A 23,655-nucleotide genomic window follows, 5' to 3' on the forward strand; every position below is an offset into this window, starting at 1 on the left:
CCCGTGTCCCCCGCATCGGCAGGCGGACTCTCAACCACTGCGCCACCAGGGAAGCCCTAGAAAGATAGTGTTTGAAAGGAGGAGATATTTGAGTATTTGAGTGACATCGTCAAGTTCTGGAGTTGCAGTCACTAAGTCACCCTTGATGAATAACAAATTTTCAACATACAAGCTGAAAAGACCTGGCCCTCCTCGGCTCTGATGGTACATGATTTCAAGTTCTGCTGCTGCTAACTTGGCCACCCAGGTAGCTCATGATCATGAGCTCTCCCTCTGGGACTTTGGTCAAGTATCTGAGTCTCTGTCTGCAAAAGACGATTCCGTCCATTCCTCAGAGGGTTGCTGTGAGGAAAGAGTCATGTATTCAATAAATGACTGTTCATCGATCGATCGAATTATCCAATTTTTATGAAGGACTCCTGGGCCTATTATTTCACATGTTGTAAGAAAAAAGCACAGGGAGGTAGAAGGGAGGGCAGAAAGGCATTCTTTCTACATCTCCATTCATCTGTAACTGGGTTTTCTTCCTGTGCTTCCTCGTACGCTGTGTGTCACAGTGTCTGGCAATCAGTTGGAAGGTAGCCTGACTCTCGTTTCGCACTGAATTGACTGATGCGGCTATTGTTTCGGAGGCTTGCGCCCATCGCCGCTGTGGTGGAGGCGGCCCCGCCCCTTCTCTACAGCTGGCGCTCTCCTCCACACAAGCGCCCCAGCGAGGGGCTGGGGAAAGCGCCCTGCTCGCGCTCTTGCCTTGCCCCCAGCCTGATGGTTCCAGCACATTCCAAAAGAACTAGGAACTGTTGCAGCCTGGGTTTTGAAAACTTACTTTATGACCAACCACATAAACAAATGGTCAACCGACATTCTTCTCAGGATGGAGGGAGCGAGGTATCCACAGAGATCCAGAGACGCCAGGAGTGTTTCTTGAATTAAGCTACACCTTTCTTGTGGGGGCTCACCGGTCGGGAGGGTGGCGAGGGGTGGTATTCCCTTATTGTGAGAGCAGAAGGGGACTCGCAGGACTTGTGGGGTCTTACGGAGAGGTGGGATCTAATGACTCAAGTTCTGGGCTGGACCTTGGAGTAAGTTTCTCACGGAAGCAATATTGCAAGGGGAGCAGTTAGGCAGCGTGGTTTGGCTACGAGGCCCCAGCGACCTTTGGTTGCATAATTTGAATGGGAAAATGGAATCTGAATTCAAATAACCTGTAGAGCCCCGCTTTTCTATTACTATCCAGTTTAAAACCTCGGAATTGCTTACTTTCTTAGATTGGGGATTCATTGCTTAGCTTACCATTAAGATAATCACTGTCTAAAGTCGAGGGCATAACAAACCACTCCTGAACAGAACAGGCCACCTCTATCACAGCCAGGAGCGCCCCCATCTCAAACCCGCCACCATCTCAGACGTGAAGAAGATGGACCCTAGCAGGAAGCCAGGACGGGCCATCTGACAAGGCCTGTGAGCACTGGCTGAGTCTCGCGCCCACCTATGGTCTCTGTAAGCCCTTGCTCTGCATAAGACAAGGCAGCTGCTTGATCAAAGTGATTTGAAGTGTATTGAAAAGCCCCTGCTCTGCCTCCCAAACCTCTCAATTACATCATTATTAAGCCACAAAACAGCACATTGCAATTTTCCGTTAATTATTTCCCTCTCCACCTGGTCCCTTCACAGGATGCAAATACACTATTTAATTCTAGTCTTGCTACTTCCTAGCTGTGAGGCCGTGGGCAAGTTTCTTAACCCCCTCACCTTGTGCCTCAGTTTCCTCAACTGTAAAATAGGGATAATAATGGTAGCAGATTGAGAATTTTTTAATTAATTAATTAATTATTTCTTGGCTGTGTAGGGTCTTCATTGCTGTGCGCGGGCTTTCTCTAGTTGCGGTGAGCGGGGGTTACTCTTTGTTGCGGTGCGTGGGCTTCTCATTGTGGTGGCTTCTCTTGTTGCAGAGCACAGGCTCTAGGTGCGCGGGCTTCAGTAGTTGTGGCACGTGGGCTCAGTAGTTGTGGCTCGCGGGCTCTAGAGCGCAGACTCAGTAGTTGTGGTGCACGGGCTTAGTTGCTCCACGGCATGTGGGATCTTCCCGGGGCAGGGATCAAACCCGTGTCCCCTGCACTGGCAGGCGGATTCTTAACCACTGCAGCGCGAGGGAAGTCCCACGGATTGAGAATTGATGTGAGGATTAAATGAGTTAGTAGGTGTAACTTAGAAGAGCTAGAAGTGTGTTTGCTGTTATTATTAAGTCTCCAGTGTATGAGCATAACAAGCACATCAGGCTGTTGTGTCATACAGAAGAGAGTTTAGGGGAAAACTAAATAGGGCATCTGGTAGTAAAGAGGGCGATGAAGGTGAGATAGCTGGGAAACGGTTCACCATTTTGCCAAATTTTACAAATACTCTGTCACCCCCCAAGGGGGGCATTTCCCTGTGACAGCCATTTCTGAAACTGGGAATGGCGCGGGGCTGATAAGCCTTCTCTCAAGCTTTCTTTATCTAAAACCAAAGAACGTCTTCCATATCCCTTCTCAATTCAAATATCTACTTACAAAAGAAAAGAGAGCATACTTAGCCAAATGAAGCCATCTGGACACTGCCTGTTCATGCCTTAATGTATTATAATTCTTATGATAACAAATTCATAGAAAAAAATGGAATCTGATTCGCATTATTTTTTAAAAGATGAGAGAAGATTCAGTTAAGAATATGCACCACCACTAACCCCCTCCTGAGTCAATATATTAAAACCTAGTTCTTAAATATACCCACTTATAATTTTCCACTATATGTGACCTTACCAAATCAAGTGTTAAAAGTTTTACCTTGATAAATAAAAAACACAGTGCATTGAGGTTTTAATAAATTTAAAGGAAAGTGCCTAACATTAAGTATTTTCATCCTTTAACTGTGAATGTTTGCACAGTAAATCTTTGCACACAGACACATAACTGCATACGCTGGTTTTCTGTGTTAATTGTGCCAGTATAGCATATTTTGATATTAGAAAGATAGTGATTATGACTCACCCAGGAACTTAACAGAAGGAACTGGAAACATTTTTCTCCTTCATACTTCTTTATTAAGATCTACCCACCTAACAACCATGGGAACATTTATATGTGAGGAAACATTTTTCATTTCACCACTACATACATATATATATATATATATATATATATATATATATATATACAAAAATTTTTTTAAAGAGCACTTTATAGCCTTGTTTAAAATTTCTTTCCAAAAGCCCAACAAAGAACATTTTGGAATACCATGTCCTCCAAATGGATGTTTAACAGTTTTAACTATTGCTTCTAAATCTGCATTTATAAATGATGAATGTGCGTGCACGATGAAAGGAAGCTGAGCCTATGACTCTCTACATTGGCCCGGGGAAACATTTTCCAGATATATACAACAGATATTTACAACAGGTACAGTCTACATCGAACTACTGTATCATTTCGTGTGGGTGACATGTTAGCTATTTCAGCAGCACTGGGTCAGATTCAAAGAAAATGACTACAGGAAAAACCATGAGCCCCTCAAATAAGCAATTTAAAAACGTTTCTGTAAAGGACACATCTACCAAATAATTGGTTAAAGTTTGGGAAGCTTGAACATTTTCTGCCCTTTCCCTTTAGGGTTTAGACAATTTGAGAACTAGATGTAGGAGCCACATGGGGGCTAAAGCACGGCATTGGCTTTAATACCCAAGTTACAGGGCTGCCTAGTTAGGCCGGCAACACATATGGGCACAGGGCTTGCACCTGAGAAAAACGTGCAGTTTCTTATTCTTTTTCCCAGAACTGTATTGGTTCACTCAGTTGCTGGCCCAGCAGGTGGAGCTCTGCCAGTCTCACAGGGGGCCTGTTAATTTGGGTCCTCCAAGAAGCAGATACAAAGATGGGATTCGATGGGCAAAACATTTATTGGGGAAAACACTTGTAATGAAAAATGAGAGGGTCCTCAGACCGTGAGGCAGGTGAAGGAGACTGGGACAGAGGGTTGGGCGGAAGCATCTTAGACAACAGTGCTGTTCTAAGGAAAATTCTCGAGCCCAAGTCCCTCCCAGAGGAGTCCCAGGTCTCCCAGGAACAGGCTCGCCTTAGGATCCTATGACACTCAGTCATTGGCCACGAGCAGCCGTGGGAAGTGTGACCTCAGCGTGGTGATGGGCGGGTTTCAGGGTGAAGCAGCTGGGCCTGTCATTCAATTATCCTCCCTGCAGGAAACTGATCCGAGAGGCGTGCTCCTGTGGCTGCCACAGAGATCAAATGTTCCTCCAACACCTTCGTTCCAGGGCCCTGGGGAATATGCCCCCCACTGCTAGAAAATAGGAGGAATGAGCTAACCAGCAACTGTCTGTAGTAATGAACTGGAGTTCTAGGAGCTACACACAGCAACGGATCTTACTGTTTTACAGCCACTGTTAATACATGTGTTTGGTGTACGTACATAGAGGCATAGATTTGTCACTATGGCACATTCTCAGGCTTAATCACCTAAACAACCATCAACAAGTGTGCCTGTGCACTTCTGCACCAGGCATGGGAGGAGCCACAGAAAAATGTATAGGATATGGTCCCGCCCTAAAGCCACAACAACAGAAAAACATAAAATGATAGGAAACGTAAAATGCTTTCCAAAGCAGGAGGGGAGAGCTGGGCCTCCTCTGCCACTCCATCCTACCCCACCCATATTCAAAAAGGTTTTGCTGATGTCAGTTTCAGTTTGTTTCTGCTTCCCAGAAATGTCATTGTAATAAAGGCTGGCAGCCGCTGCACCCCAAACAAAAGAACGGAAAACTCCTGGACCAAGTCATTGTTAGAGGTAGCCGTGCACTAACAGTCTACAAGCCTGTGCCTTTCAGGCGTCTTATGATATTATGATACCAAGTTAAATTTGATCTTTTAAGATGCTTCTCTTGGAAACACGACACAAATCCTTTTAACTAGTGGTAATTTTTATTAGCTATCAGACACTGAACAGTACTCTTGTGTTTTCTAAGTGATGCGGAAATTACTTGTTTTCTTCTTCCAACTTTAGTCCTCTATAAACTTCAGGAGATCTTGAAACTCTGAGGGTATCCCAACAGCACAAGAAAAAAGTCACTCTGCTAGAATTACTCTCGGACACTATTTTTGCTTTAATTGTTTTCTGCTCCATGTCTATGACCTAGAGAGACCAAATGTCTTTTTCGGTGAGCTAAATCTTTCTCCTTTTTTTCTCTTCAGGGTGCTCCTCCCACTTTGGATGAGGAGAAGAAGCCAATTCCAGGAGCTAAGAAACTTCCAGGACCTGCGGTCAACCTATCAGAGATCCAGAATATTAAAAGTGAACTGAAGTATGTCCCCAAAGCTGAACAGTAGTTGGAAGAAAAAAGGTGAGTGAAAAACTCTTTTGTCTCAAAAAGACCACTATAAAAATGGTTTATGGAAGCCTTGCACCGAAGGAGTCTGGAATTCCAGAAGTGTTTGCTAAGGATCAGGACCTTCAAGTTAGACCAGTATTTCCGGCGCAAAGTTTTTCTGGTATGTAAAGCCAAGCTTTTAAGCCTATCTTATTCCCAAACCAGTCAGAGGGCCATTGAGGATGTTTGCCTGCCATCCCCTTGCTGGTTACCTTCTTGGTTGGGGAAGGGTGGGGCTGGGAGAGGAAAGATGCTTGGGAGGGGGTCCTTGAGGAGCTTTTGATCTTCGGGTACAGGGAGCCCTCCATCATTGCATGCCTCAGTTTCCCTACCCAGATGCCCCAAAGAGCGATGAGCTACTTCTGAGCTGGAGGATCAGAGGGGCAAGGAGCTGAGGAGGTCTGGTGGTAGCCCAGGTGTGTGTAAGGCAGACCAAGAGGGCCTGGTAATGACTCTGTAAGTAGAGGAGGGAAAGGCAGGCTCAAAATTGTACCTGCCACCCTTAGAGGCACTGCAAGCAGGGCCTGTGACTTTATTTTCATTGGCTCTGTTCAGTAATGATCCCCTCGTGAGGGCTCAGCCCCACCCTTCACTGAAGACCTGATGCCTGCAGACTGGTGTGGGATTTCTGTCAGTAGTAGGCTTGTGGAATTGGCCCAAGTCATGGCTCTTTCTCCTATGAGACCCTGGGAGCTTTCCCCAACATTACTGAAGGCCACCACGCACAGTTTATTCCATTTCTTAAGCAGAAGTTTAAGTCTAGAGGAGAGGAATCTATATTGGCAAAACATAAAACAGGTATTTATCTGGCTGATTGTCCATTCATTTGTTCATTCATCCAGTCATTCATTTATTAAACCAATATTTATTGAGTATCTGCTATGTACTGAACACTAGATACATATACTGATTACTTATCATGTGACAGATACGGTGTGAGGAGCATTCTACCTATTGTTTGTTAAGTTTCATGATACACTCCCTGTGGGTATTACGGTGACATCTTCTGACCACGTAGATGGCAAAGGCAAGCACAGCAATGGGGCCCTACAGTGTCTTCTGTAAACATAATGAAGAACAGACGTTCTGTGAGACAATCCCACTCGTGATGGAGTCACGCTTATGCTGACTTACTAGGACAATTGCAAGTAAGTTCTGCCGAAAAGATTTCTTCATAGTGTAGGAGCCAGTTTGAGTTAAAAGAACAGGACAGTATCTAGTGTTTTCAGCACAGTTACATGAAAGAACAAAGGAGTAAGAATAAAACACAGTGGATTCTATGACCATAGCGTGAATCCCAGGAACCTGGATGGGGACAGAGTGACGTGAGCAGGAACTGACCTGAAGCATGGCCACACACACTTGGTATTAATTATGACAGAATGAAGCAAACTGATGACTATCATTATATCAGTCCTGCTTGTGTTGCCAAGCTGAGATGAAATATTCTAATATGCTTGGGACAAAGCTACAGAACTTTCTTGTGAGAAAGCCCGCAGAAGTGAAATGAACTTTTGGGAATATTTATTATCATCACCCAACCAGGGCTGTTCAACTAGACATGTGAATTTTTTTTTTAATTAATTTATTTTTGGCTGTGTTGGGTCTTCATTGCTGCGCGTGGGCTTTCTCCCGTTGTGGCGAGCGGGGGCTGCTCTTTGTTGCGGTGCGTGGGCTTCTCATTGCAGTAGCTTCTCTTGTTGTGGAGCATGGGGCTCTAGGCGTGCGGGCTTCAATAGTTCTGGCACGAGGGCTCAGTAGTTGTGGCTCGCAGGCTCTAGAGTGCAGGCTCAGTAGTTGTGGTGCACGGGCTTAGTTGCTCCACGGCATGTGGGATCTTCCTGGAGCAGGGATCGAACCCATGTCCCCTGCATTGGCAGGCAGATTGTTAACCACTGAGACACCAGGGAAGTCCTGACACATGAATTTTTAATGCAAATTTTAAAGGGTTTTGCTTTTATGAAATCCTTGTCAACCTAAATTTAACCCCAGTTCCAGTTTCAGAAGAATTTTGTTTGGAAGATCCAAAGGAATGCTGTTTTAAAATTAGTTCAGAGAGGGGATGGACTTCCCTGGCGGTCCAATGCTTAAGACTCCACGCTTCCACTGCAGGGGGTGCGGGTTTGATCCCTGGTTGGGGAACTAAGATACCGCATGCCGTGCAGAGTGGCCAAAAAAATAAAAAAATAAATAAAATTAGTTCAGAGAGAATCTTGCGGTGTTATTCAGCAGCGAGGCTGATTCTGTAGCCTTGCATCTATGGTCACAGTAATGGGGAACAATACAAACTCCATAAAATAGCAAAAAGGTACTAGAGTATCCAGAAAACATTTTTTGTTACTTCATTTTCTCACAGAAGACTTTAATGATTCTTCTCTCCTGAACAAATTCTAATAATGCAAAAGGCCACTCGGAGACGCCTATTTGTTCTTATTCTACAGGAATGTGAAAACCTAAGTTGTCCAGGTAATTGATCTGAGTTCCCGATGAGGACAGTCATTGTTTTGACCCAAGGAGTGATCTTTATTTCCTGTAGGAGAGGTAGTGAGCTGGTTTGTTTTTGACTCATCAATTCTTCTCCTGCAAATCTGTCAGATTTTGAGACTTCCGTGGTCATGGTTTATGGTCACAGAGGGAGAACATTTCTTAACGTTGATTGATTCAGCGGAATCATAAACAGTAAATACCCTGGACCAGCCGTCATTTTGCCCCTCTCTGGCTGGATTTGACTTTCTCATTTTGGACCACCACTTCATCACCTGCCCTCACCATGTATTGTTCAATGATTTAACCAAACAGGTCATTGTTTGAAGACTGAGTGAATAAGTCCATAGTACCAAACTATGAAAACCACAAGACATAAGGCTCAAAGTCTAGGATATAACTATTACAATATTTTAGACATAAGACAGAGCAGCACCTCCTTCTAGCTAAGATCAGCACTTCCTTTTAAGTGGGGTTTCAGATTCTTTCCATGCCCTGTGTCATGGCTAGAATTGTTCATGAAAATAGATAAAAAATACTATAGGACAAGAATCAGAAAGGCCAATGACTAGCCAGTTAGAGATCAGTAATCACGGCTTGTGGCAAAGGAGTTAGGGCCTGGACCTCATCAGGAACCAGAACCAGGCCACACAGAGGCAGCACATACCAAGTCAAGACCAAGAGACACGGGAGAATCCCAAATGGGGCCCTAATCCACGCTGGAACAGGCTGGGGCAGGGAAAGGCAGGTGTTCAGCCCTGTACCTCTCAGGATTCTCCTGGCTGTGGTTTATGGTGGCCAAATGGTGATTCAAGCAAGCCCAGGAGCCAGATGAAGAGACAGGACCAGCAGCAATGTCTGAAAACCAAGAACCCTCCTACACTCGCATGCCTGCTTGTTTGCTGCATGATCAGGAATCCCCACCCCATGTCCACCGTCAAAAGCCACTGTCAGCTTGTTTGCTTGTAGCTGCAGGGGATGCCACCTCAGACTTCACGGACAGGGGTCTGGGGAACCTGGAGGACTGCTAAGGGCAGGTGTCCAATAGATTCTGCGTCCACTCTCAATGCCCAGATAGACCACAGGTGCCCAGTAATAAACCTTTGTAACTGGCTTCTGCACCGTAGGCATTTTCTTCATTCCGTGCTATAAGATATATAGATGTCAGACTTGGTCCCTGCTCTCAGGATACTTAGGTCTTGATGGAAAGATAAAAATAAAATACTTCAAAAGATAGGTAACAATTCAAGAACTAGATAGCAGCTCAGTGATTCAAGATACCCATGGTTGTTTATGACCCACTAACAAGTAGGCAGTAGAGCAAAGCAAGGTTATGACTTACGAGAGGGGGAACTCACAATCATTTGGCATCAGGGACAATTTCAAGGAGGTGGTGGGAATGGAATGGTTTAAACAGAGGCTCAGAGATAACCTCTGGATGCAGGGAATGTCCAGAGCATCATTATTGGGCCAGCCTGCTGAGACCAAACAGTTCCTCTAGGGCAATACTTCTTAAACTTTTGGGGCAGAGCAAAGCAAGATTCCACAACCTGCCTACATCAGCTCTTCTCTTTTTCCAGCAGTAGAAGAACTCAGTGATAACAAAGAATTAGAGAGGAAAAAAATAAGTATCAAAGTAGCAGCAATGCAGCAGTTATGAGAAGAATGATTAACAAACATAAACCCTAAGAAGAATTCACAATTATGTTAATGAACACAAAGATAGCAGCAATTGAAAGCCCTGGGAGTGATGAAGCACTAGAAAGAAATTGTCCTTCTGAAGTGGCAGGAATTACTCCTCTCTGTGTTGGACATTGCAGCATGGCCGTGTGTTGTGCAACAGCCAGACTTGATGATTATGTACTAAACCAGGGTTTTAGAAAAATGCAAAATTGTAGTGATTCTTAATAACTCACTTAGTAGCTTTTGGCCATGTATGTAACTGAAAGTCTATGCAATGAATCTCCATTTTGTTGTAAGAACTGAGTAAAGCACTTGCATTTTGGAATGAGGAAGTCTTTCGAAGTCACCCAGTGGGCATTGGACCATACTTTGAGAAACACTGCTATAGTGCAATAAGTGAGAGTGAATTGGAATGATCCGTAACTCCTGTACACCCATACGCTGCGCCTTGGTCTCAAGTTAGTCTCTATCCCATACCCCACATTGGTCAACCAGCCTTGATTCTAGATTTTGTAGTTTGGAAAAGAACCATTATAATGCCCTGTTGTAGGAGGCATGCCTTCTCCATCCAGCACTTTGCCCCAACTCCGGCATCTTCTGTTTGTGCTGTCACAATCCTTACCAAAGTGATGCATTCATTTGCTTTTTAAATCTTCTTCATGATGCCAGCATATAGCTTCTTAGAGGCTAGGGCACGTCTGATACATCTTGAGCACACATGCCTTATTACTGGTGCCCTGACCACAGCAAGCCTGGTGTCCCCTAGAAATGTGTTCTTGTAGACTTTCCAAGTCCTTGCATTCTGAGGGAGATTACTAATTAAAAGCAAGACTAGCTTTTCTGTCAAGGACTGACGGTAACGTTGTTGACCGCGATCAGTAAAGGGCTCAGAAATTTGACTTTAATTCACTGATTATAACTTTATTCCTCTGGGAAACTGAATAATTAGGGAAAATGTCAAGGTTGGCTCATTTTCCTCAAAAGGGGAGAAAAATATGTAAATCCAGAAGAAAATCATTTAATTTTCAAGAATTCTTTGGATTTATTTTTCAAAGAACGCCTATGTCCAGATAAGACATATTTACCAACCAGTCATCGAGAAAGATGCCATCTCTGATCGAGGAGAACATAAGGTGTTCATTACTCTTAAATGTTAAGCATTACGCATCACGATTGTTCTTGCTGATTCAAAGGCTAATTTTGACAGTGTTAGCAGAAGGGCAAATTGATGTACTCAGACCCTTGATGAAGTGTGTTTAGCACCTAACAACAGACCCCCAAAATACATGAAACGAAAACTAACAGAATTTGAGGGAGAAATAGACAATTGAGCAATAATAGCAGGCAACTTCAATACTCCACTTTCAATAATGGATAGAGCAACTAGACAGAAGATCAACAAGGAAACTGTCTCAGTCTCTTTAGGCCAGTATAAAAGAATACCATAGACTGGGTGGTTTATGAACAACATAAATTCATTTCTCACAGCTCTAGAGGGTGGGAAGTCCAAGATCAAGGCACCAGCAGATTTGGTGTCTGGTGAGAACTTGCTTCCTGGTTCATAGATGGCCATCTTCTCCCTGTGTTCTCACACAGCAGAAGGGGCAAGGAAGTTCTCTGGGGTTTCTTTTATAAGGCACTAACTCCATTCACGAGGGCTGCACCCTCATGACCTTTCACCTCCCAAAGGCCCCACCTCCTAATACCATCACACTGTGGATTAAGTTTCAACATATGAATTTGGGGTGGGGGGACATTAGACATTCAGTCTATAGCAGAAACAGAAGACTTGAATAACACTATAAACCAACTGGATATAACTGACATCAGCGGAACACTCCACCCAACAATATCAGAGTACACATTCTTCTCAAGTGCACATATGGCACATTGTCCAGGACTTATTTCATGTTAGGCCATAAAACAAGTCTCAATAAATTTAAAAGGATTGAAATCATGGCAAGTATGCCCTCAGAGTACAATAGAATGAAATTAGAAGTCAAGAACAGAGAGAAGTTTTGGAAATTCACACGTTGTGGAACTTAAACAGCACTCGTAAATAACCAATCAGTCGGGCTTCCCTGGTGGCGCAGTGGTTGAGAATCTGCCTGCCATTGCAGGGGACACAGGTTCGAGCCCTGGTCTGGGAAGATCCCACATACCGCGGAGCAACTAGCCTCATGAGCCATAATTACTGAGCCTGCGCGTCTGGAGCCTGTGCTCCGAAACAAGAGAGGCCGCGATAGTGAGAGGCCCGCGCACCGCGATGAGGAGTGGCCCCCACTTGCCGCAACTGGGGAAAGCCCTCGCACAGAAACGAAGAGCCAACACAGCCATAAATTTAAAAAAAAAAAAAAAAAACGCAAGATTCCTTTAAAAAAAATAACCAATCAGTCAAAGAAGAAATCACAAGGGAAATTAGAAAATACTTTGAGACAAATGAAAATGAAAATACAAGATACCAAACTGTGGCATGCAGCAAAAGCAGTGCTTAGAGGGAAACTAATAGTTGTAAATGCCTATATTAAAAAAGAACAAAGATCTCAAATCAATCAATAACCAACCAATCAAATCAATATTAGCAGCTCCATATTTGGGAACCAGGCCCTTTATCATCTTAGAGTAAGCTTAACCCATATCTACGTAAATGGCAAATGATTAAACTGATGCATGAATGGAAATATCAGCCCTTTTAAATGGTAAAATGTAATAAGCTAAAACAATCTATTTATATAAACACTGTAACAACATAATAGAAGCTGGGAAATAAAATGTAATCACCTGTAAGGTCACCATTTATAATAATACTCAAGTTGATATCTTCCCTTCCAGTTTTCCCCTTGGGTTTACATATGGAATGCAATACAACTAAGTTGCTAACAATATGGGGCTTTAGGTCATGAAGACTTGGTCTCATTACCTTCTACCTTTGCAACCTTGAGCTCTATGTCTCTATTTCCTCGTTTCATAAAAAGCAGAAAATGGTGTCTCCCTCATAGGGTTTAGGATTAGGGAGATGTGAAGGATTAGGGAGAGGTGTTTTTAAAAGTACATCTAGGCATAGCACCTGGTACAGAATAACTACACATAAATGGGAACTGGCTCTCCTTTTACTTTTTTCCTACAGAGCATCATTCATAGCACATGTATGGTTTTGAATCTTGCTTTTTCCACTTCACATTTTCTCATAAGAATATTTTTCCAGTTTTACTGAGAAATAATTGACATACATCACTGCCTAAGTTTAAGGCATACAGCTGGATGGTTTGATTTACATATACTGTGAAATGATTACAGAAATAGGTTCAGCTAGCATTCATCATCTCATACAGATACAATAAAAAGAAAAGAAAGGAGAAAAAAGAAAAACATTTTTCTCCTTGTGATGAGGACTCTTAGGATCTACTCTCTTAACTTTCCTGTATACCACACAGCAGCGTTAGCTATAGCCACTGTGCTGTGTTGTACGTTACATCCCTAGTACTTCTTTGCCTTGTAACTGGAAGTTTGTACTTTTTGACGACCTTCCTCCAATTCCCCCTCCCCCGCTCTGCCTCTGGTAACCATATATCTGATCTCCTTTTCTATGACTGTGTGTGTGCATTTTAGATTCTACATATAAGTGAGATCATATAGTATTTGTCTTTCTCTATCATAAGAGTTTTTTATGCTGCTTTGTAGCTTTCAGAATTAAGATGATTTATTTTTCATAGTCTTTGACTTATCATGATTTCATAACCTTTTCCCTCTGCCAGAAGACAGAGGACTGATTTATTGTTTTACGCAGAACTAAACTTACCCAACAACTTCTCCAAATGTCTTCTCTGTGGTTTGCTGCAAATTTTTTGTCCTCAATTTTGGAATGTTCCCTGCTTTGACCCAGTTACAGAAGCTCTATTCATTTTGTTTGAAGGAAACGGTTTTATGCTGAGATTTTTCACTCTCTAGTGAAGCCACATTTCTTTTGATTTGTGATGCTCTTTTTTTTTCCTGCTCCCCACTTGGTTAGGATAAAGATGAGTTTTGCAGTGGTTCTGAACTGCATCAAGGTTTTATTCGTTTGTTAACCTGCCTGGCAAAGCTACTGTTCTAGGCCCTGGTTACAGCTTGTGTGGGTGTAAAGTACTCTTGAGGGCGAATGTGAGGAGCCTTCGAGCTGATCGTGGCAGTTGCTTTAAGAGCCTCTCTACAGCAAACACACACAAACACACAGAAGCTACCTGGATGGTTTCTATTAAAACAGAGATCTGGAGGGCCTAGCGTGTGAATTCTCAGTAGGGATGTGGAATTGGTGAGAATAGATCTGAGTCCAGAGAAGCACATCTGCTCCGGCCAGCTCTCTAGAAGGCAGAGGTGACTCAGGACCAAATTTTGTAAAACCTTGTACTCTGGCATGTAGATTTCCACGGGCTAAAGGGCAGTTACCACTGGCACTTGCCCTGCTCCCAATGCAATGGAACTCATTACCCTAACCCAGTGGTTCTGGGGGCAGAGGGCCATGTCTAGATACAGTTTGAGTTGTCACAACTTGAGGGAAGTATGGACTGCCACTGTAACCTAGTGGGGAGATGTCAGGGATGCTGGTCAATGTCCCACGATGCCCAGGACAGCCCCCACCCCCCACAACAAAGAATTATCCAGTCCTAAATGTTAGTTGTGCTGAGACTAAGTAACCCTGATTGATCAACTTGAAAAGTTGATGCCAGGACCAACTTGCAAACGTTCCTTTCCAAGCAATCAATGCACTGCATTTTACAGAAACCAAAACATTAATAAAAAGAGAATAGTAATTAACTGCCCAATATTTATAATCTCTTCATATTAATCAGAGACTTAGGAATCAGCCACTCTTAAATATATATGATTCTCTTGTCAACTGGTAAACTAAATATATTTATGGTATATGGTACATATTAGGCCTTAAACACAACTATTTTTGGTAGGTTATTTTTTCACCGCAAATGTATCAGAAAGCAGTAGGTCATCTCAGCAGCTCATCAAGTCTTTTATTTATTTTTTAATTAATTAATTAACTATTTATTTATTTATTTATGGCTGCATTGGGTCTTTGTTGCTGTGGGCGGGCTTTCTCTAGTTGCGGTGAGTGGAGGCTACTCTTCATTGCAGTGCACGGGCTGCTCATTGAGGTGGCTTCTCTTTGCTGTGGAGCATGGGATCTAGGCACACGGGCTTCAGTAGTTGTGGCACGTGGGCTCAGTAGTTGTGGCTCGCGGGCTCTAGAATGCAGGATCAGTAGTTGTGGTGCACGGGCTTAGTTGCTCTGCGGCATGTGGCATCTTCCCGGACCAGGGCTCGAACCCGTGCTCCCTGAGTTGGCAGGCGGATTCTTAACCACTGCGCCACCAGGGAAGTCTCTCACCAAGTTTTTAAAAATATGAATGTTAAACATTAAGTATTAGTAATCATCAGCACTAACATCAATGTCATCATTTTTTTTGTGTTACGTGGGCCTCTCACTGTTGTGGCCTCTCCCGTTGCGGAGCACAGGCTCCGGACGTACAGGCCCAGCAGCCATGGCTCACAGGCCCAGCCTCTCCGCGGCATGTGGGATCTTCCTGGACCGGGGCACGAACCCGTGTCCCCTGCATCGGCAGGCGGACTCTCAACCACTGCGCCACCAAGGAAGCCCCTAATGTCATCATTTTTATTGTCGTTGTTAGCATTTGTTACATGTTCGTGATATAACTGACACTGTGTCTTGCACTTCACATACATTATTTCATTAACTCCTCATGCTGACTGCATGGAGTATATACTGTGATGCCCATTTCATTTATGGGGAAAAGAAGGCTGAGAGAGTTTGTGTAACTTGACCAAAGTCATCCAGCTTTTAAGTCACGGAGGTGAGATGCCAACTGTCATCTGTCGCACTCCACAGCCAGTCCTTTTAATCACTAGCACCCACTGCATTCTTTAAAAATGTTATTTAACTGTAGTCTTCTGGGCTTTTCCAATATTTCACTGCGTTAGGTCACAGTAAAAACAAACAAAGGCTTAAAGAGGCTGCAGAAACTGTCACCTCCACAAAGAGGTGACACCACAACTCTGACATGTTGGTTTATTCACGCGTTCATTCGTTTGCTCATTCATTTATCCAATTCATGCATGCATTCAGTCAGTCATTCAACAAGTATTTAGTGAGCATAAAGCATGCACCAGGCGCCGAGGTTGTCAGCTTTGGGGATTCAAATACACATCAGGGAGTCTAGCCGGGGTCAGGTGAATGGGCAGAATATTGCCTGGAAGCACAAATAATTTGCTCTCTTTAAGGGTCTTGGAAAAACAGAGGGTTCATTAATGTCTGTAAATATCAGAGAAGGCATGAGAGAGACACTGAGAGAAAGGCCAAGGCAGCGAAGGAAAGGAAGGAAAGGAGGGGAAGAGGAGGGAGAGGGGATGGAACAGTAGCAGTGGTGGCTGCGCCTGGGATGCTGTGGCCCTGGCCGAGTGCTGACAAAACTGCAGCAGAGGAAGGCCAGGCCTCTGCAGAGCCCTCCTTTGCTCCTGGGCTGAGCGAGGGCTTGGCAGGCGTCTCTGTGTCATCAAGAGGCAGCCGTCTCCTACCCATGAAGCCTTTTCTTTCATGCCTTCTCATGCTGTGTGCAGCCCACGTAGAAAACTGGGGAAGTGAATTCCAGGCTGTCTAATCAGGCTTGGCTGCATCGTGACAACGTTGCTCGTTTTAACTCCCCCCCGCACGTTGTGGCATTTGAGAAGGAGAAAGAGTCACGAGGGGGAAATCGAGACTTGCACATTTAACTTGTACTCCCTCGCCACGGCTCCCTGCCCGGGAACTGATCATTCCACACCCTCCGGTTTAGGGCTTTACGCAGATGGCGAGGTGGTGGCTGCTTTAATCCCAGGCAGGGACAGTCAATTGGCTTCTCACTGAGGGACAATTTCTTTTAAGCAGCGGACAGACTGGAGTCGTTTTCGACCAGGCGGGTGGCACAAAGACTGCTCAGAACCATTCATGTTGACTGCTGGAAAAACAGCAGAAAGCAAGCCTGTCTTACCACCCAGAAGTCACTGGATACCTTCTAGAAAGGACAGTGGCACTTCCTTCCGTGACGTGTCACACACGCAGCCGAATCCTTAGCACATCATACACATTTTTCTGCCTAGCTCTTGCCTGACGCCCAATTTTGGAAACAAATGATAGGAACCATGGCTGCTCTTTACTTCTAGAAGCGGCAGTTCCTGAAAACTTACCAAACGGGGTTATTAAATTCTGAGTGTTCAGACATCCATTTATTCAGACTCAATTTTAATTTCCTAATCATTTTGTACTTGGGCTACCTGGAATTTACTTTGGCTGAATTCACGTTTTTCTCCATAAAACAAGTTAACAGCATGAACTGGGTTTGAACAGAAAGGGTTAAAGTACTGGAATGAATTCACTCCTTTATTAAGTGAACATCTGGGCACCTACTCCATGCCAGGCACTATCACACTAACGGTAGGCAATACAAGACAATGTCCCCCGAGGGACTCCCAGTCTAGTTGGGTGTGAATGTGAGAGGGGACTTTAGCACATAACAGCTGCAGCAGGAAGGAGGAAACACGTCATGGCCTTTGAATACAAGTGACAGAGATTCTAGACAGGATGTTGGAAAACAAATATTCTACTGAAAGAAGGTTGAAGAGCACACACTTTAGAGGTGATGCAGGCGTAGGTTCATGCCCTGGTTTTGTTATTCTCTTGGTCTGTGATTTGGCTTAGCACTCTGTTTCTTTTTCTGAAGAATGAGAGAAATGCCTACCTCACGGGGGCAATTTCGCTCCCTGTCCTAAGGGACATTGAGCAATGTTTGGAGACATTTTCGGTTGTCACAACGCAGGGTGGGTACTATTGGCATCTAGTGGGTAGAGGCCAGGGATGCCACCAAACATGCCACAACGTGCAGGACAGCCCCCCACAAGAAATGTCAGGAGTGTCGAGGGTGAGAAACACTGAGTTAACATACATGGTGTGTACAAAGTCCCCAGTGCAGTGGGAGCTATTATTATTACTAACGATAGCATGTTACCAACTTAATTTAAGACACTGAGCACTGGACGTGCTGGATGTAGTGGGACACACTTGCGCTCTACTTCCGGCTATGTCACGTAGTAAGTCTGTGACCTTGGGCAAGTTCCTGACCATTCTGAGCCACGTCTATAAACAGAAATGATAATCCCGATCTTCAGAGGCAACCATAAAGACCGTGAGTTGACTCAGATGGGGCACCTGGCACAAAGTGGCATCCAGAAAATGTCCTTCCCTTTGTTGTCCCTACAACTTGCTCATGCAACTCTGCTCTCAGCCCCTTTCTTCCAAGGCCAAGTGGTGGTTAGTTGGTTTTTAAATGAAATACTCTCTGAAGAGTGGCTCTACATATTTCCCCAGGGAGTACGAAAAAGCTCACTGAAAAAGAAAACTCATTAATTGTTTGTGACTAATCTGAGCTCACTGAGACCCTTGTAAGTACCTGGGAGGACCCCTCCTTGAAGTATTCCTGAGATGATTTCTAATCTGCAGTTACCACCTTTCTCCTGGAGGAGGCACTGCAGTCCCATTTTTCAAAACCTGCAGCAGCTCCTATTTCCAAAGCCAGCAAAATGGCAAGCATTTCACTTCAGCACTTTCATTTGATTTTGGAGACTTCAAGGGATCTCTACCCCCTCCCCAGCCACTTTTAACTACCAAATATGTCCAGTTTGCAATTTCTGATCTTTCTCTGAAGAGAATCAGTTAAAGAAATATTTAAAGAGTCAAGCTGCCATTCTCTTACTATCAAGGAAAAGTAAAACAATGCATTTCAGACACCATTTTACTGAGCATTTTGAACGGGCCTGATGGCCAGAAAAAGAGGCATCTCATCTTTTTAGTAAACTTTTGTACACAGACTGTGTACTATTGAAGTCTGGTCCAGAAACTAAAACAAGATCCATGTCGATCTAAACATCCAGAAGTGCCTTTGTGTCTGCTCCATGACATCCTGTCCTGGCTTATGCCCCATTCACATCCAATCTCCCCATCTTATTATTCTCCAGGAGTGTTTTCTCCCTCTTTCTGATGTTACTTAATTTGACAATTAAGTCATGCCTACTTTGTAATAAGAGTGAAACAGGTAGGCAGTCAGTAATAAATACAGGTGCCGCATAACATGGCAGCTTGGAGACTGTGAAATGGCCACCTTAGGGGAAGCCATGAACTTGGCAATGAGGAAACAGAGGCTTATTTAGAGTTTTATGGCAAGTTTTAAATCCCATCTTTTAACTAGAACCTACTTGTAGTAATAATATTAACAAGCCCTTGCCCTTGATTTTAAGAATTCCACCATACTTCTGTGTTCATTCTCTTTCAAGGCTCACAACAGTTCCATGAGACAGGTAGGGCAGGAATCAAATTTGCAGTTCATTCTTATGTGACTTCCAACTTCACCCAGGGTGGAAGATTGTGGGATGTATCGTCATGTCCCTCAAGAGGAAGTTTGTTCTAAGACTAATTATTAATTAAGTCTAGTCAAGTCCATCTGTAGAAAATGAGTGTGATCCCTTTTAATCAGAAAAGTAGGACCACCAATGCAGTGTGCAGCAGGTGCCAAGGAGGGGTTAGTTACAAACTGTGCTGTGGTCCAGGACAGGTAATGGCTCTGCTTATACCCAGAGGGACTTCTCTCACTGACAGAGAAAGAGGGCTAGGATTAAGCTACCCACTTAGATCTATACATATATTTCAAAGGAAAGGTACTATCTCAATTTCCATTTCTATTTACTGTTTTTCTTGCTGCCTAATTAAAAAAAATACTGTACCATTTATACACACACACACACACACACACACACACACACACACATTTGATCATGGAATTTGAAAATCTGGTTGAAATGTCTTAATTTCAGAAAGACCAGGTGGCACACCAATGGGCCTGGGGAAAACTTCACTCTAAGATAGCCCCAAATCATCACCCTAAAGGTCAGCTCTTCTGGAAAGCTCTCCATTGTCAGCAACAGCCAAGAAATGGCATCCCAGATTCCCTGCAGAATTATATACGAAGTTTACTTCTGGTTATCTGTCAGGGGAGAGACAACCTGGGAGTCAGTCTGAGCCAAATCCAATCCAATTATGGGCCAATTATAGACCTGCTTCCACTGCCAGGAGCAGGCTACACCACCGAGCTGCTCTTAGAGCCCCTGGCTGGCAGGGAATCCCAGTGCATGGGAAGAGCACGTGGCCCAGATAAGACAAAACAGCTGATAATGCACAGAGACCAGAACAGATGGCAAATGCAGCTGCATTAGAATGACCCCGAACCTCCCCACCATCTCACTGCCATCCCTTCATAATTGACTGCAGACTCTGTTTTCTCCTGGCTGGCACCCTTTCTCACTAGGTGATCAAATTATGAAATGCCAAGAGGTGATGGGCAGGGCTTCGCTCCTGTACTCAGGGTCAACCTGCTGCAATCCTATAGTCCTGGCCATGGTGCTAAATAGAAATGTGGTGCCTGGATACCCACCATCACTGCTGACAACCTCACTGAACATGTAGGAGTTAAAATGCCAAGAAACTTGAGTTAGAAATTTGCGTTAGGTAAAAATAAAGCACTATTAAAAATCACAACTTTGTGAATTTTGGCTGGCACTTCCAACCGACTGAGATCATTTCAGGTCCACATTCCAGCATCTAACAGTGTAGTTATCCCTCCAGGCTGGCTTTGCACCTCTGATCTGTTAATTTGAGAAGCAAGCTCGTCCCTGTATTTAACTGAGGTCTTGAGGAAAGTGGGGACAAGGCAGCACCAAGGACAGCATCCTGTGGGCTGTGGCAATGGAAACTCTTTGGATTGGCCTAGAGTAGTGGTTCTCAAACTTTCTCATACATCAGCATCATCTGGAGGGCTTCCTGAGACTTAGATTGCTGGGCCTCACCTCCAGTTTCTGATTCAGTAGGTCTGGGGTGGGCCCGAGAATATGCATTTCTGACAAGTTCCCATGGACTGTTGCTGCTGGTTTAGGGGCCACACTTTTAGAACCACTGACCTAGAGCCATCAATCTAGATTGTTTAGGTCTGGACATTCCAAATCCCCTAACTATCCCATTATCTGGTCCACGGTTTTACAGCTAGTATCCAAAGGTATAGTGAGCAACTAGGCCAAATTTTCTTGCTGAAATTCAGATACATAATGTATCAATGAAGCAACAATCATCAGTGCTTATAATAGTGCTTCCAAGGGTCAGGCACTGTCCCAAGCACTTTACCTTGTAATTCTTAAATGAGTTAGTATACATAAGAGCTCCATTTTACAGGTGAGAAAACTGAGGCACAGGGCTTCCCTGGTGGCGCAGTGGTTGGGAGTCCGCCTGCCGATGCAGGGGACACGGGTTCGTGCCCTGGTCTGGGAAGATCCCCCATGCCACGGAGCGGCTGGGCCCGTGAGCCATGGCTGCTGAGCCTGCGCGTCCGGAGCCTGTGCTCCACAATGGGAGAGGCCACAACAGTGAGAGGCCCGCGTACCACAAAAAAAAAAAAAACAAAAAAACCCAGGAGAAAACTGAGGCACAGAGAAGCTACATGACCTCCCCAAGGTGGCACAGCTAGACGGTGGGGCAGCCAGAATTCAAATCCAGGCTGTCTGACTCTGAACCATTGCCCCAGGCTGATTCTCCATGTGGCAGATAAAGTTCCATGGGGGTGAAATGTACTGTGTAAATTATGAGGGACAATCCTAATAATAATGCATGAGGAATGCTAGTGTCATCAACTTACCTACCAGTCACTTAATCTCACTGATAACAATATTAATTTCTGTAACTGTTAAGTTCTAACACTGCTACAGTCCAAGGGTTGGCAAACCAGGGCCCAGGGGCCAAATGTACCCCACAACCTGGTTTTCTTTTTAAACTTTTTATTGAGATAATTTTAGATTCACATGCAATTGTAAGAAATAATACAGAGACCTCTGGATGCAGCGGTTGGGAAGAAAGAAGAGGAGTCACTTTTCCAATCTCTGTAGAAATATTTCTAAGGAAGGCCTTGCCAAGTTTCAAATATATGCAGAGACCAAAAAGCCAGGTTTGATCATCTTCATTCAAGCATACTGTTATGGATGTCCAGGTAGTGGAAATAAAACACAGAAGACATTCTAAATTTGAACATCTTTCAAGTCCAATACAAGACAGGACCAGGATCCCAGCTACCTGGCTGACTGATAGGCAGTTGTATAGCTTTTCTCAAATATTATGGTGTAAGAACTGAAGCCAGTTTCTGAACAACTGAGTTGTCCAGCCTTGGGCTTCGGGTGAGAATCACTTATTTTTATTCTAGTTATCTTAGTCCTGGAGTCAGGCAGCAGCAAGTTGTTGGGTACAGTTAGACCATCCACAGCGCTGACTGCACACTAGGATCACCTGGACTTGCCCAAGCCCCACCCCGACGCATAATTCCTTGAGGGAAGGGTATGTTTCACAAGACCTCTGGGTGAGTCTAATGTGCAACTCAGGTCAGAAGGACTGAGTTAGAGAATGTTTCTCAGACCCTCCACGGACACACCAAACTGAAATCTTTCTCGTTTGGAAAAGTATTTCTTCGGTTGAATGTCAAGGTGGCTGGGATGAAAGTCTCTAACTATGGAAAAAAGCCACACGCTCTTGGAAAGCCATGCAGCATATATGTACATTTATTCAGAGGGTGATCCAGTGGTGAGCCACAGCCTCTGTTTGGGACAGGACATGTGGAAGAGATACTAAGTTATCCAGACTGCCACATGAGTCCAAAAAATAGCTTAGAAGGGCTTAGAAGGGGCTGAAGACACGCTGGTTCCCCCTAGTGAGTGTGCTGTGCCTTGTTAGTGTCGTGATGTGTGTCTATCCCAAGATACATAGAGACATATTCTTACAGGTCAGGGCACCACCACTGCCACTTAGTCTAACCAAGGTCCAGGCCCATGCAGAGGTCCTCTCTATACCCCCTGCTTTACAGATATGTCCCCCGCCCTGGAGAGTCACTTGAGTTTAACCATGAAATCAGCAACTTTTAACCCCTATCCCAATTCATCTCACACTAAAAACTGCTAGGGGTGTTGTTCCCTCCAAATAATCCCAGTTGCACCCTTTGGAGTGACTCATTAAGAACAGAGCCCAGGTAAGTCCCCATTCCACTGAAGTTTCTTTTAACAAGTTCAGGGTCTGGGTGTAGACATAATATAAGTGGGATACGTTTTTGGTACGTTGTGCTAAGGACTAATTGCTGGGTGCTGAACTATCGCACTGTAAGCTTTGGTTCAAGGTCAGCCAGCTGTGTTGGCCTGCTTCCACAAAGTTGAATCCATGAGTTCTCAGGACGCCAGGTCTCTAGAGACTGGCTACTCATCTTTTTAGAAAGGCCTGAAGCAATACAGTCCTACCCTGCAGCTAGGATCTGGTTTTTGACATAAATGAAACGCCAACTTTTCAGGATTCCCAGAAATAACACCTATTCATTGACATATAAAATATAACAGCTGGACTTGGCTTAAGGCAACCGTATTAGTTATATATTGCTGTATAACAAATTACCCCAAACCTAGCAGCTTAAAACAATAATATTATCTCAGAGTTTCTGTGGGTCAGGAATTCAGAAGTGGCTGAGCTGTATGACTCTGGCTGGCATCCCTCATGAGGTTGCCGTCAAGATACTACTGGCTGGGACTGCAGTCATCTAAACCCTTGACTAAGACTAGAAGATCCACTTTTAATTTGGCGCACTCATCTTAAAGGTGATCAGCTAGCTGACTGGTGATAACTGTTATCAGGAGGCCTTGGTGCCACTAGGCTGCTTGAGTGCCCTCACAACATGACAGGTGGCTTCCCCCATAGCCAGTGATCCAAGAGAGAGCAAGGCGGAAGCTGCATTGGTTTTTATGACCCAGTCTCGGAAGTCACACTCTGTCATTTCTGTAATATGCTACTGATTACTCAAGTCAGCTTTACTTGGTGTTGGACAGGTCTATACAAGGGTATGAATGCCAGGTGGCAAGACTCACTGGAGGCCATCTGGGAGGATGCCTACACAGCAGCCTACCCCTCT

The 23,655-nt window shown here is 44.3% G+C and overlaps 1 protein-coding gene across 1 annotated transcript in view; it reads left to right on the forward strand.

Moving 5' to 3' along the window:
- Positions 1 to 23,655, forward strand: part of SMPX (small muscle protein X-linked) — a 51,382-nt gene that overhangs the window by 16,836 nt on the left and 10,891 nt on the right. The window contains exon 4 of the mRNA XM_007469300.1: positions 5,238 to 5,386. Coding sequence (XP_007469362.1) covers positions 5,238 to 5,372 — 135 coding nt within the window. The 3' untranslated portion in view covers positions 5,373 to 5,386. The remainder of the gene's footprint in view (positions 1 to 5,237; positions 5,387 to 23,655) is intronic.

This window comes from Lipotes vexillifer, unplaced genomic scaffold, assembly GCF_000442215.2.
Source record: "Lipotes vexillifer unplaced genomic scaffold, Lipotes_vexillifer_v1.1 scaffold1442, whole genome shotgun sequence".
Classification (NCBI taxonomy): domain Eukaryota; kingdom Metazoa; phylum Chordata; class Mammalia; order Artiodactyla; family Lipotidae; genus Lipotes; species Lipotes vexillifer.